Consider the following 14885-nt stretch of genomic DNA (forward strand, 5'->3'; position numbering starts at 1 on the left):
TTTGCTCCAATAATTTTAGTAGAATGTAAATAAATAGTTTACAAAGTAAACTATAAACACGGTGTAAATTAAATAATGCATTAGTTTAATCGGAAGACTGCAAATATGTTCAGGAATTGGAAGGAGCCATGCAAATCTTTTATCTAAGATAGAATATTTATGACGGAAATAATTAAAACTCCCACATTACAACTTAGTGTAATGTATGAATCCCCGAGTCAATAATTTAAGCAGAACCTTGAGTGAAGTTGAAAGCATGATTCGAAAGAGGATGTAATGGAATGCATAGATAACTTTGAGGAAAGGAGAGAGGAGATGCTGCCTAGGAAACGATCAGACAAGAGAGGCAGGAGGTTTTAATTGCAATTGCTTTAACAGTCAAAGAACAAAACTTAGGAAAGTCTGCCCTAATGGGTCCAGCAATTATGGTAAATGTGGCAGGTAGGACATTTGAACTTTAAACTTGCAAGATTCTGTTAATGTAAACTTACAACAAAATAGATATGGCTCATCTGGTTGTCTTTCCTGCCTGGCTTATCCGAGAAGGCTGACATAGATAGAGATAAGATAATAAATATTTGGACAAGGAAGCAAAGCCTATCCAAGTTAAACAGCCAGTTGTTGTTGTTGTTGTTGTTAGTTGCGACTCCATGGACAACATTCCTCCAGGCCTTCCTGTCCTCTACCATCCTCTGGAGTCCATTTAAACTCATGCCTACTGCTTCAGTGACTCCATCCAGCCACCTCGTTCTCTGTCGTCCCCTTCTTCTTTTGCCCTCAATCTTTCCCAGCATTAGACTCTTCTCCAGTGAGTCCTTCTTTCTCATTAGGTGGCCAAAGTATTTCAGTTTCATCTTCAGGATCTGGCCTTCTAAAGAGCAGTCAGGGTTGATCTCCTTTAGGACTGACTTGTTTGTTTGCCTTGCAGTCCAAGGGACTCGCAGGAGTCTTCTCCAGCACCAGAGTTCAAAGGCCTCAATTCTTTGGCGCTCAGCCTTTCTTATGGTCCAACCTTCACAGCCATACATTGCAACTGGGAAAACCATAGCTTTGACTATACGCACTATACGCATCAAGACTGTTAGCCTAATCTGAGGTTCCAGGATAGAGCTCAGCAGCAATAAACCATTCGTGTTCTATTAAGATTTGGTAACCATTTTATTCTCAAAACCTTTAGAGTAGCATGTATGTGTTGAATTCATGGATTGAGATTCTCCCTTTGTATTTGATAGAATAGAATAGAATAGAATAGAATAGAATAGAATAGAATAGAATAGAATTTTTTATTAGCCAAGTGTGATTGGACACACAAGGAATTTGTCTTGGTGCATACGCTCTCAGTGTACATAAAAGAAAAGGTATGTTCATCAAGAATCATAGGGTACAACACTTAATGATAGTCATAGGTACAAATAAGCAATCAGGAAACAATATCAATATAAATCATAAGGATACAAGCAACAGTGTTACAGTCATAAGTGGAAGGAGATGGGTGATGGGAACAATGAGAAGATTAATAGTAGAGCATATTTAATAACTAGTTTGACAGTGTTGGAATTATTTGTTTAGCAGAGTGATGGCGTTCAGGAAGAAACTATTCTTCTGTCTCGTTGTTCTGGTGTGCAGTGCTCTGTAGCGTCGTTTTGAGAGTAGGAGTTGAAACAGTTTATGTCCAGGATATGAGGGGTCTGTAAATATTTTCACAGCCCTCTTTTTGACTCGTGCAGTATACAAGTCCTCAATGGAAGGCAGGTTGGTAGCAATTATTTTTTCTGCAGTTCTAATTATCCTCTGAAGTCTGTGTCAGTCTTGCTGGGTTGCAGAACCAAACCAGACAGTTACAGAGGTGCAGGCTCAATAATTCCTCTGTAGAACTGCATCAGCACTCCTTGGGGAGTTTGAGCTTTCTGAGTTGGCGCAGAAAGAACATTCTTTGATGACATTTTTGATGTTAGCTGTCCATTTTAGATCTTGCGATATGGTAGAACCTAGAAATTTGAAGGTCTCTACTGTTGATACTGTGTTGTCTAGTATTGTAAGAGGTGGAAGTATGGGAGGGTTTCTCCTAAAGTCTACCACCATTTCTACGGTTTTGAGTGTGTTCAGTTCCAAATTGTTCCAGTCACACCATGAGGCTAGTTGGACAGGATTCTTACATATGGATGACAATTCCCAGCAAGCATGACTATTGCTGAGAATTTTGGGAATTGAAGTTCACATGTTTGGTGGATAACCAGCGTGGGAAAAACTAAGATGGAATTTATGCAGCCTCCTCTCAGAGACTTGTTCAGGTTGCTCAGAATCTCCTAATCTTTCTAGAAGTGGAAGTGGAATCAGCTGAGGGGAACATTACACTGAGAGTTAGAAGCTGCTGACCAGAGATTTTTTTCTGAATCACAGAGAAGGCATTCCAGCTACACTATAGTTATTCACAGGTCAAATATCCTTGTAGGAACTTTGTTCTCATTCAACTTTGCCTATAAGATAGGCTAGAGTGATGTAGTTTGCATAATCGCTTAGGTAATACTTAAAATGAATTAGCAAAGGGTACCTAATTTTGTAAGAGTTTTTCCTCAGATTCAAGAATAGATTCAAAATATACATCAAGAAAAAAATACATTAAATTAAGAGATTGCTACCCATTACAAATGTTTTAGTCAAATTGGTTCAACAGTGGATGGGCGAGTTACTGTATGACAATACTTTATTAAGCTACAATGGCAAATTAATCAAGATTAATGATGTGAAACAGGCTATATGTGCCATTTCCAAAGCAGTACAGGTCCTTCCTGTTTTCCCTGCGCCGAATCAAGAACAGTTCTATTAAAACGACTTTCTTTTGAATGTATAGCTCAAATGATATAGTGAGATGAGTCCTCCAATCCTTAAAGATCAGATGGAATTGTAACCCAAGTTTCAAGCCCCTGTACAAATTGGAAAAAGTTATCCAGAGTCTCAGTACGAAAAAGTTAAATAAGCTAGATAAGAAAGCCATTTTAAGCAATTAATTGCTCACTGTCAGTAAAAGTTTTCAATGATTTCTAAAAATCTAGCTTTTCTTTTTCCTACTGTTCCTACGACCTAATAAACTCCCCTTTGTTTTGTAGCTCTCAGACTTGATGCTAAGTGTCAGTTGTTGTCTAAATTAGCTATCATTCCTGCTCTGGCAAATTCTAAACTCTCAAAGTCAGTTCTATTCCTCTACTCATGGCATGGAAGAGAAGTCCTGTTTAGGGCAATATTGTAAATGGCACTTGAGAAACACCATATCATTGTTTTATGCATCAGAAAGTCATCTCTGTTGTCATAGGAATGGATTCTTGGCTCATCTCATAGTTCTGTGATCCATTGTCAGAGCATACTGGCTCAATAAATAATATGAAAATGAAATGCAAATGTTCAGGTGTAGCGGCATTGAGAGTATATTGCTTTAAATGATTTGTATGCAACCAGCTTCCACAAAATCTGGGCAGCTAATAATAAATACTTTTAAACAATGAATTTATAAAACTATGAATTCCTGTGATTAAAAACCTACATAGGAAATACCTGAAGCCCCAAATGGAAAGTTATTCTTCAATTAAACATCTGTTTACTTTGGCTTAGCTTGATGTATGAATTTAGCCATTTGTGGCGTATTCATTATACTATAATTAAAACAAGCGATGGCTTGTCATGATGTATGAACCCAGCCAAAATGATCATATGATGCTGCCTTATACTCTCTTGAGCTTCATTCATTTATCCAAGGCAGGGTCACTGTAACCTCCCTTGGTGGACGAACCAAATATTATTCTAATAGCATTTGGCTATATGTGCACATCACATTTACCCTGTGTTACAGATTTGAACTTCAGGAGCTTATGCAGTTTGAAAATACTCAAGGGTACCCAGAGAATCTTCAAGTGTTTTATTAATTACAATTGCTTAAGCAATATTCTCATGAAATGCATGCATCTACTTGCTTAGTTTGGCCAAGTGATACCTGAGAATTCAAGAAGAAAGGAATGCTTTGTAGTAGTAACATTCTACTATCATCTTTCATCTACAGCTTGAAGCTTATTCTGATAATAAGCACATTCATGTTTGGGAAAATTCCCTACAAAGCGAGGGTTGCCATCTGTATTGACATTAACCATAGAGATAACCTTGATGGGAATACTCAGAAGTTGTTACAGAAACAAAAAGGGCAGAAACATTCCTTCAGCCCTGGGAAAGGAGATAGTATCAGGAAGAGAATCAAGTTGAATCCTCCCTGATTCAATGCAATATAAGCAGACTTCTAGGTAAAGATAAAGGTTCCCCTCGTACATATGTGCTAGATGTTCCCAACTCTAGGGGGCGGTGCTTATCTCCGTTTCTAAGCTGAAGAGTCGGCACTGTCCGAAGACGTCTCCGTGGTCATGTGGCTGGCATGACTAAACGCCAAAAGCGCACGGAACGCTGTTACCTTCCCATCAAAGGTGGTCCTTATTTTTCTACTTGCATTTTTTTTTTCATAAAAAAGTTTAATTTTACAATCATATCAAACAGCTCATCCAATGTACAGTTATATACAATTAGTCGGGCTTGCCCAGTCACCACCCCGCTTTTTAACACTCTTCCCTCTTCTACCTTCTACTTTCCAGACCTTCCTCTCCTTCTCTTATATACATGCTCTCCTCCCTTCACCCTACACCTTCCTTCTCCCTGTTCTACCCCTCTTCCTTCTTCTTCTCCTCTTTCCTACCTCTCCTCTTTTCTCCCTCCCCACCGTTCTAAAATGGTAACTGGGCAGACCCGACCCTACATTAATTATATTTATACATCTTCAATAATCCCTGTACATTAACCATCACTCCATCCTCTACCCTCAACCCCCCCAATCCCCCCCCCCCCTCCCTCCCCCACTTCCCAGAACAAAATGCAGGGTATCAAAACTAACAATCATAATCCAAAATAATTCCTAAATTATAATCTCTAGTCACTCCACACATAATCACACTCTCAATTCCCCTCTCCTTCAGAAATATATCTAATACAAAATATTTCCTAAATTTACTCATATGCTATTCGATATTTTTTTATCTGATACTTATTTTGAATATAATCAATCCACATTTTCCATTCTAAAATATATTTTTCTTGTGTATAGTCTTTCAAGTAAGCAGAAATTTTTGCCATTTCTGCCAGATTTGATACTTTGAGTGTCCATTCTTCAATTGTAGGTAATTCTTCTTTCTTCCAATATTGAGCAATCAAAAGTCTCGCGGCTGTTATTAAGTTCAAAATCAATTTAGTCTCTATAGCTGTACAATCCATAATTATTCCTAGTAGAAAGAACTGTGGAGTAAACTTAATCTTCTTTTTCAGAATATTCTGCATGATCCACCATACTTTAATCCAAAATGCTTTAACTTTTTTACAAGTCCACCATATATGGTAATAAGTGGCATCTTCACAATCGCATCTCCAACATTTAGCCTCTACTTGCATTTTTTACATGCTTTCGAATTGCTAGGTTGCCAGAAGCTGGAACAGGGAGTTCACCTTGTTACGCGGCACTAGGGATTCGAACCGCTGAACTGCCGACCTTTCGATCAACAAGCTCAGTGTTTTAGCCGCTGAGTCACCATGTCCCTTGTCCAACATCCAGACTTCTAGAATACTGTTAATATAGCCTCTCTCAAAAGAAGCTTAGCTTTAATGTTTCCTGATCTAGGCAACCTTCAAGCGTTAACACTTTATCTGCCATGTTGAAGTAACATACCATAATAAATATAAGAACTTTTCTTAATTTTGCTTGGATTGTAGAGCTATAATTTATCATTTCAAACTGTTTTTCAAGGTAGAACATACCTGATTTTGGGGTCTATGTTGATTCCTCCCCACAAGCATTATTTCCTTTGGCTTGTTATATGATGTCATAGGACAAAGGTATAAAAATATAGTGGGTGAAGTTCAACTGGATTCCTATCAATAGACCTTCTCACACATACTCTAAAAGTTCCAGGCAGCAATTGGCTGCCGTCCACATAGGTATATTCAATTCCTCCAAGGTTGTGGGAACACTCTCTTCTTCCAACATGTTTAGAAAGGAAGTGACTTAGAAGAGACATGACTGTGGTATACAGGTATGCATGCATATATATGTACGTTTACATATTGCGTAATTAATTTTTGGAATTTACCACCATTAGGTTTGACACTGGCTACCAGCTTGGCTGGTTTCAAAAGAAATTTGGATCAATTCTTGGGGATCTATGGCTATTAACCTTGATGCAGGGTGACTAGAAAACTAGTGGACTTCCTGTGCAGTTGGTTGGCCACTATTAGAACAGATTGCTGAACTATCCAGCAAGGCGCTGCTTATGTTCTTATGCAGGAGCAATGGGAATAGAGATATGGACTACCTCTCATAGCTCTGGTTGTTCTTCAATAAATTGCAAAGATCTTCCAGAGTCCAGGGATATGTATAGAAGCCATAGCATCCCCTATTCCTGGTTTTTATAAACCTACAAAAGCTTACAATTATGTAAGCATTACTCACACATTTGTATTCACTTGCCTCATACTCTGATTAAGTGATGTACAGGGACTGGAAAAGACGAGTGCCCTGTATACATAGTGGTGTGCATGTATTAGGAGTTTTTGACCTGTTCCATCTTCCTTTACATTCTTTGTCAACTGTAGTTCATCATCACAAAAGCTGTCCTTTTGTTGGACACTAGGTTACTAGGTCAAATGTGCCTTGCAAGCTACATGGCAGATAACATTCTTATCTCTGGTTCTTGTCTAATGTCAAAATTGACATCATTATTTCTTCACCTTCTTACACATGCTCATTATTCCCTATAGTCAAACTTTGGTTGTTCTACTCATCTGCCTCTCCCAACAATTTAGTTTTTGTAACACCGTTATTAACTTTGGTTTATTCAACCCCAAATCACATGGATTGGGTTCATGTATGGCAGGGCTGTCAAACTCACGGGCCACAGGCCAAATGCGTCACATGCTGGCCACGCTCATCCCGCAAAGGGGAAAAGTTGCTATATATCACGTGATAACGTGTCATCACAAGTTTGACACCCCTGATGTAAGGCATTAGTCTAAAATGTGGTTGATGTATATTTGTATACACAGACTTCATATGAAAATTGTGAGGTCTATCCCTGGACTGTGTCTCCTCTTGGTAATTTCGGTTTCATAATTTAATTGCAGCATAAAAATCAGAAGCCTGCTATTATTTTCTGTGGTTTTTCCCCAACCATTTTGTCTGCAGAGACATGATGCATAAAATATGTAGAAAATAATGGACAGCATTTAAAATATTGCCAAAGTTGCATACATGATTGTTTTTTCCCACTTGGGTTGGAGACTAAAAGAAAATAATTGGTCTAATTTGATGACTGAGATATTTGTTCTTAAAATCCTGCATTTGGTTCATCAAGTCAGGCAGACAGCTGTCCTTAATAGATAGAAGGGCCAATGCAGAGTCTTCCAAGCTCCCTATTATAAGGAGCCAGGCATTTGTTTGTTTGACTCCACGTAGCAACTAGTAATGATTGTTCTCCGGTGGTTTCCCTTCCTCCCATGTTTTAAAAGCTGCAGGCCATATTGATAAAAACTTGCAGCAGCTGTTGACTAGACCTCTGAGGCCACTTCCTCAGCTCTGAAATGTTTCATGGGAACCTATCAACACAACCATCACTTCCTCAGCAAGGTCAAGTCAAGTAAAGAGCAGCTTTATGAGTATACCAGAAGATCCTTGCCAGCTGTTTCTTCTGCTTTCATTCTCACCTTGCTTTCTTAATTAAGAAGCAGACATTTAAACACCTTTTAGAGCCTTTCATAAAAAGTAAGGGGACACTTAGCAGAGATTATACAATGAAGGACAATCCAAAATATAATCTGAGGCAATAAATTCTCTTATAAGAGTAAGAACGCTAATTCTTTCCTCCCCAAAAAATCTTAAAATAGCAATTAAAATTAAAGAATTGTATGGTGCCTTCCATCCAGTTTAGCCTGAAATCATCATCAGATATTTTAAATATATCCTTTCAGTTGATAGATTATATGAAGAGTTATATTAGAAATAAAAAGTCTACAGAAAGGGCTTTTTTCATGGCTTCATGAATGTTCATTCTTCCAGTTCTTAAGGTTGGATGAAAAGTAGGCTCTTCTGATTTTTTTGTTGATCTGATTATTATCTGTCATCAATTCAGTGTCAAACTATTAGCAACCACATAGATATATTCTCTCTCCATGATGAGAGAATTTATCCATAACCTGGTCCCTCAGATCTTTTATTTTATTTTTAAATATAAAATTTAATATTTTAATTAAGAGTTTCGAAAAAATAAAATTTAGCAGAACTAAAATAAAGAAAGGAAAGGAGAAAATAAGACAAAAAGTGTAAAAAGAAAGACTAAAGAGAAATAGAAAATAGTTTTCAATGTTCTTTGAAGGAAATATAATTACGAAATTACCTTAGCTTTACAGCTAATGTAACTATAACTACAAAATTATTATTATTTTTCTATTATCTATTTTCTTTCTAATAAACATAGCCATAAATCATAATTTCATGAGAAAGTAGCAGACCCTGTAAAGGTGAGGATGAGTCCTCTCCTCCCCAATCGTTACTGTCAGGAACTGACCCTGAAAGAAGGAAGTGAACAATATCTTGTCTTCCACTGCCAACCTTCTGAGCTGATCCAGAAAGATATCATGGTCAATAGTATCAAAAACAGCTAAGAGGTGAAATAGGGCCATCTGCCCCCATCCTGCCCATGCTAGAGGTCACCCAGAAGTATGACCAATATTATTTTCATTGCAGACTCAGGTCTGAATCCTGATCGAAAAGAACCAGATAATATAATGCTCTTTCAGAAGTATGTTAGACTTGTGTAGTAACTAAGAAGCCCAGGACTGAATCCTGACTGAAGCCATATGAGCAAAACTTGGAAACCAAAAAAGCGTTAGTGGAAAAGAGGAACAGCTACAGAAAACACTAAGCTAACTGTAGGGCAGGCCAAGAAAAAAAATCTGCATCTTGAGGCTATATCCTCATAAACAATTAGCAAGGCATTGTTTTGATATGGTTAGAAGAGCACGAGTGAGCTCAATGAAGTCACAAAGCTAAGAACATTCAGATTTTGTCTATGCCGTTTCTATATAAAAATACGTGCACCAAAGGTAAGTGAATATGAAATGCTCATAATATCATCTTCCTAGCATTTGTTAGGTTTTGCTGTTATAGTTTATCATTGCATATTTCCAAAACACATTTGAGCTTTGAAAGAAATTAAGACAGGGTGTCTTGCATTTCCACTTTTAACATTTTTTTTCTGTATATTTATGGATATAATCTCTATCCATCCATTTTTGCATCTCTATTACATATAAATGTATATCGTAAAAGATCAGTTAGAGTTTAATGTCTATTGTTTTCATCTTGGTAGACTAATGCATCTAGCAATCTAGTAGTAAACATTGTATTATCTTTGTGATAAAACATACTTGTGTTTCTATAATGAATTATGATCGTTCCTATGTTATCTTATGTTTTGCGCTAACCTCTGGGCAATACTCTGTTATGGCTATCAGATCTGACCTTTAAAAACCCAGGCAATCACTAGCTGTCAGCAAAGAAATGGTCTATTACCATTTATAATCATCTAGAGTTTTGCAGTTAGGATACTGAGCCCTAATGAAAAAAATCAACATTGAATTCATGTCTTTACCCATATATCTTGTTCTGGCCTACAAATGGAAAGACAAGCTCTGACTGCATTTGAAATAGAAAGACTGGGTGTCATAAACCTATGAAAAATACTGTTGGTCTGACACAATTCATTCTCCCTCTCTCTCTCTCCCTCCCTCCCTCCCTCCCTCCCTCACTTTCCTTCTCTCTCTTGACATTAGCCACCATCAGATGCTACAATCTTCTCTGATCTTTCTGTGTCACTGCATGTAACTATGCATCATATGATAACGATACTGCTAAGCTGTGCTTTCCTGTTTTCCTCTGCTCTCCCTTCCCTCCAATTTCTTTCTAGATGTTCCTGTGTCAAATGTTATCTTCTCTTTTCAAATGGTATGGCTATTGGTTGGATTAGCTAGGTACATAAACAAATGTTTCCAAAAATGCCGTTTTTGACAGACTTTGTACAAGCATCTTTCTTCTCCTACTCAGCTGGGAGACATTCCTACACCTTAATTAATGCTTATTCTGATTCAAGAATTTAAGAACCTATCTAACCTATCAATGTTTAAAGTATGTCACATTAGAGACATATTTATAAAAATGATTCATTCTCTCTTCCCCCCCTTCATTTTTTTAAGGTCCCCTTAGCAGTATTTTGGTGAATCGTTTTGGTAGTCGGCCGGTGGTCATATTTGGAGGGCTACTATGTGGCATAGGAATGGTTTCAGCAGCATTCTGCACCAGCATTTTTCAACTATATATTTGTGCTGGATTCATCACAGGTAATTTTTTTTTCATTTCTATGGTAATAGCACTTATATACCTCTTCACGGTGCTTTACAGCCCTCTCTAAGCAATTTATAGAGTCAGCATATTGCCCGCAACAATCTGGGTCCTCATTTTACCGACCTCGTGAGGATGGAAGACTGAGTCAATCTTGAGCTGGTAAGGATCGAACTCCTGGCAATGAGCTAAATTAAACTGCAATACTGCATTCTAACCACTAGCGCCAACACAGCCCAGTTTACAGAACTTATATGTCCCAAGAGAAGACCCCAGAGATACCTGATAGTTTTCATTTACTTATGACCATGGTGCCATATTCTGACCATGTTGTTGTATACTGAGGCACTGCTAGAGTAATATTGAGCTCTTATGATCACATATTGTATTAAGCCACTTTGCCAAAAGCCCAAGAGAAGACTCTCAAGAGTCAAACAAGAATCAGAACCAAAAACATACATATAATTCTCCAGAGCCCCCACTTTCCTTCAAGATTTACTTTGGTGGAGTGAACACTTTGGCATATATGTTCATGAACAGGTTCAGGCGAGTTTAGGTGGCAGAGAAATTCTTTCTCCAGTAGTATATTTTGATGGTTTCCACCATTTCCTTCATCAGTTTGTTGTCCTTATTGGTATGTTATTTGGGGTTCTTCTTAGAAAAGCAGCATAAATGTAAAATAAATAAAAAAATAAGCACTTAGTATTCAGTGGCACCAAAGCATAAAGTGTAATCAAGAATGCACTATTCTCATTTAAAAGAAGTTATAAAACTTATTTAATTTCCTAACTACCATATTCTCAAAATCCTCTATGACAATATTTATTTTTTTTCAGAACAAGTTCAGAAATGAGCAAGAATAGCTGCCAGACCTCTTTATTTCACATGCTGGTCATGATTTATAATAGAGTCAGAAAATAGATACGATTTCCTTTGTTTTCAAAGCACAGTCATGAACTTTCTCCTATAAAATGTTCATCCACTTATATGTATTTCTGGCTCTTGTCATGACTTTAAAATAATGCCCTTTTCACAGCAGTTTATTCTTCAGATAGGGCTGTCCAAAATACCACTGCGTATAGATTCTGGTTACAGATTTTGTTAGCAAACCTATTGTTTACTTCTGAAAAGTTTATTAAAAATAAATCTGCACATCAGTTTTCATGCAGATAGGTTTTAAAAAATATTTGACTGGTAAATGGGCCAACCTTCCAAGACTTGGTGATGCTGAGTGGATTTTTGGGATCCATAATTTCAAAACATGTAGACCACTAAGAAATCTTGAGTTAAGACGAAGTAGATTTAGTAATATGCTCCTGCCGCAGAACTATTTGGAGCTCCCTTAATTGATTATATTCTATGATAATAGAGCATGTTTTTTTTTTAATCCTAATGAGGTAACATTTCTCTTTCTTATTCTCTCACTACAGGACTTGGTCTTGCCCTGAACCTCCAGCCTTCAGTAATCATCATTGGGAAGTATTTCCTGAAAAGACGTCCCATTGCAAATGGACTTGCCATGGCAGGAAGTCCTGTCATGCTTTGCACCCTTGCACCCTTGAACCAGTTCCTTTTTGACACTTTTGGATGGAGGGGGAGCTTTTTTATTCTTGGGGCAATTCTGTTGAACTGCTGCGTAGCTGGAGCCCTCTTCAGACCAATTGGACCAACACCCAAGAGGCAAAAAAACAAAGATGCAAAAGAGGCCATAAGAGGAAAACCTGATGAAGGCATTGCTGAAATGGGGGACAAGGATATAGATACAGAGGAAGACAGAGATTGTTGTGAAAACATCAACAAGTTCCTTGACTTTTCGCTTTTTAAACACAGAGGCTTCCTGATCTATCTGATAGGGAACGTGCTGATGTTTTTAGGATTTTTTGCACCGATTGTCTTTTTGGCTCCTTACGCAAAGCACCGTGGGATTGATGAATATTCAGCAGCTTTTCTCCTTTCCATTCTAGCAATAGTTGACATGATAGCCAGGCCAGCTACTGGGATCATTGCAAATAGCAAATGGGTGAGGCCAAGGATTCAGTATTTTTTCAGCTTCTCCATAGCTTTTAATGGTGTTTGCCACCTGCTGTGTCCATTGGCAACGAGTTACATGGGCTTAGTCATCTATTCTATCTTTTTTGGCCTGGCCTTTGGTATGGTTTGTGCAATGCTCTTTGAAACTCTCATGGATCTTGTTGGTGCCAGCCGTTTCACAAGTGCTGTAGGACTAGTGACTATAGTGGAATGTTGCACCATATTACTTGGGCCACCTATTGGCGGTAAGAATATTTATGCTCTTTTTTTCCATTAGTCTGCTCAGCAATTTAAAAAACAATCATTACTTTTAATTTCAAGGAAGAAGCTTTACATGTTAACACTTTCCCTCCTACTCTTAAGATCTGATTTCTTGATTCTGCACTGTCCTGATCAATTCCACATTCTCTGAAGTTTTCAAATTTCATTTAAACTAGGTTCATCAGAAGTATGCCTCAAGGAATAAAACTATCACTCAACAAGAAAATTCATTCCCTTGGAATTTTTATTCATTAAAATGGATGTTGCAGAACTAAACTGTTAAAACTACCCAAAGGCTGCTTAAAAATCAGTTTGGACGAACCTTGCTAACTAAATGTTCTATGCCTTGCAAAACTTCAAATTTCTTTGCTGGCAAGTTAATAGTTAGATTTTGGATAAAGATTAACATCATATATTCATGTAAATTTATGAATTTAGTAGATTTATAAATAGGATCTCAGTTCATTCATTATATTTCTGTACTGCTGAATAGTTAATTATTCTTAATATAAAGTTAAACAGATAAACTATACAAATAAACAGCTGTCATAAGATTAAAACCAGCAGCAGTCAAGATAAAACCAGTCTTCAGATAGCTAAGGTATTGGATTAGGACTGCACAGATATAGTTCACCATCTGAATGGCAAAAATCTAGATTTTGGGATAACATTAAAATAAATGGGTAACATTAAAATATATGGATAGTTCTAATTATTCATGACCATCTAATAATCATTCAGATTTTTACACTTCATTTATTTTTATTGATTACAGTGAGATGCCTTCTATCTCACTGATAACATATCTCGGGGCGCCTTTCAAATAAATATGTGAATATTTATAGCAATACTGTTCATATCAGGGGTAAAATGCTCCCGGATTGGACTGGATTGTAATGATTGTGGCCAGTAGTTCGATGATCCGGTAGCGATGGTGGAGCAAAGCTCCGCCCACCCGCCCGGGTGTCATTACTTCCTGGTTTTAACCAGGAAGTAATGTGTTTTTTACTTTCTGCGCATGCACAGAAGGTCTGTGTGCGCATGTGGCACATGCATGTGGCACGTGCACTTCCGAGCCAGTAAGGAAGGTAAGTAGATTTCACCCCTGGTTCATGTGCTGAAGACATATTTAATACACGTTTAGCAATTTCATAAAACATTTGAAATCTTTATCAGAGGATATTGCTAAGATAAGATGAAATAGCTGCAGCCGGGACAAAGGTAAATGTTTATTTTCTTAATAAATTTTTGGAGATCACTGCTGGTAACAGCATCACTTTAGAATCATAGAACGTTTGTGTTACAGATCAGCTTATCTGATTCTCTGGTCATTGCAGGAATCTATTAAATCATCTCTGAAAACTGCCAGCAAAAGAGAATCCACTGCTTAACAGCTTTTATGCGCCCATTTCCTTTTGAATTATTTTAGGATGATTTAGCTAGATTTTAAATCCTTACACAAGTACTAGATATAGAATGTATCTGTTGTTTCTATTTTAGAAGAACAGTATTATTGAATCGAGGAAGTTAAGGACCATGTGTGGCAGGTTCAAAATTACTGCAACCTATATTAAGTTATTGTGGTTTGCTGTTAAGAAAATAATTGCTCCACAGGATTTAATTTGACTTAACCCTGTTGACTGTAGTGGAACTAAAATGGCTTTGGACAAAAAGTTGTACACTTAAATACATGTGGTGTAAATGAGAATCGTTGAAATCCAGATGTTCCGTGGATGATGATACTTCAACTTATACCAGATGACCATTAATTGTCAAAAAAGTGAAAAGGAACCTCAGTTTTCAATGTCTTTACAAAAAACATTTATTATTCAATTATCCTTTTTTAATGCAAGGACTTCCGCTTCTTTCTTCCTGTCTTAGAGCGAGAGGTCAGCATGCATGTTTTCTTCAGTATGCAGTTTTAAGAAGCAGATTAGGGCTAATTGTTGAAGACTGTTAATGAGGCTAGAAAGTGCTTTATAATAGTTTGCGATATGAGTTCAGTATGTTGCTCCCTATTTAATAAGTGGTAAATTGATTGGTTCTTTGGCATTTAACAACCTACTACTGGGTTTTGCTTTAATGGACTAAGTAATTTTTCCTGGTGTGTTTTATGACTTTC

General features: G+C 37.3%; 1 protein-coding gene and 1 long non-coding RNA gene across 2 annotated transcripts in view; one reads left to right on the top strand and one right to left on the bottom strand.

The window, feature by feature from the left end:
• Positions 1–14885, top strand: part of LOC131191323 (monocarboxylate transporter 2-like) — a 35184-nt gene that overhangs the window by 18626 nt on the left and 1673 nt on the right. The window contains exons 3-4 of the mRNA XM_058169354.1: positions 10327–10470; positions 11902–12747. Of these exons, the coding sequence (XP_058025337.1) occupies positions 10327–10470; positions 11902–12747 (990 nt within the window). The remainder of the gene's footprint in view (positions 1–10326; positions 10471–11901; positions 12748–14885) is intronic.
• Positions 1–14885, bottom strand: part of LOC131191324 (uncharacterized) — a 71103-nt gene that overhangs the window by 4811 nt on the left and 51407 nt on the right. The window lies entirely within an intron of this gene.

Source organism: Ahaetulla prasina, chromosome 2 (assembly GCF_028640845.1).
Source record: "Ahaetulla prasina isolate Xishuangbanna chromosome 2, ASM2864084v1, whole genome shotgun sequence".
Taxonomy (NCBI): domain Eukaryota; kingdom Metazoa; phylum Chordata; class Lepidosauria; order Squamata; family Colubridae; genus Ahaetulla; species Ahaetulla prasina.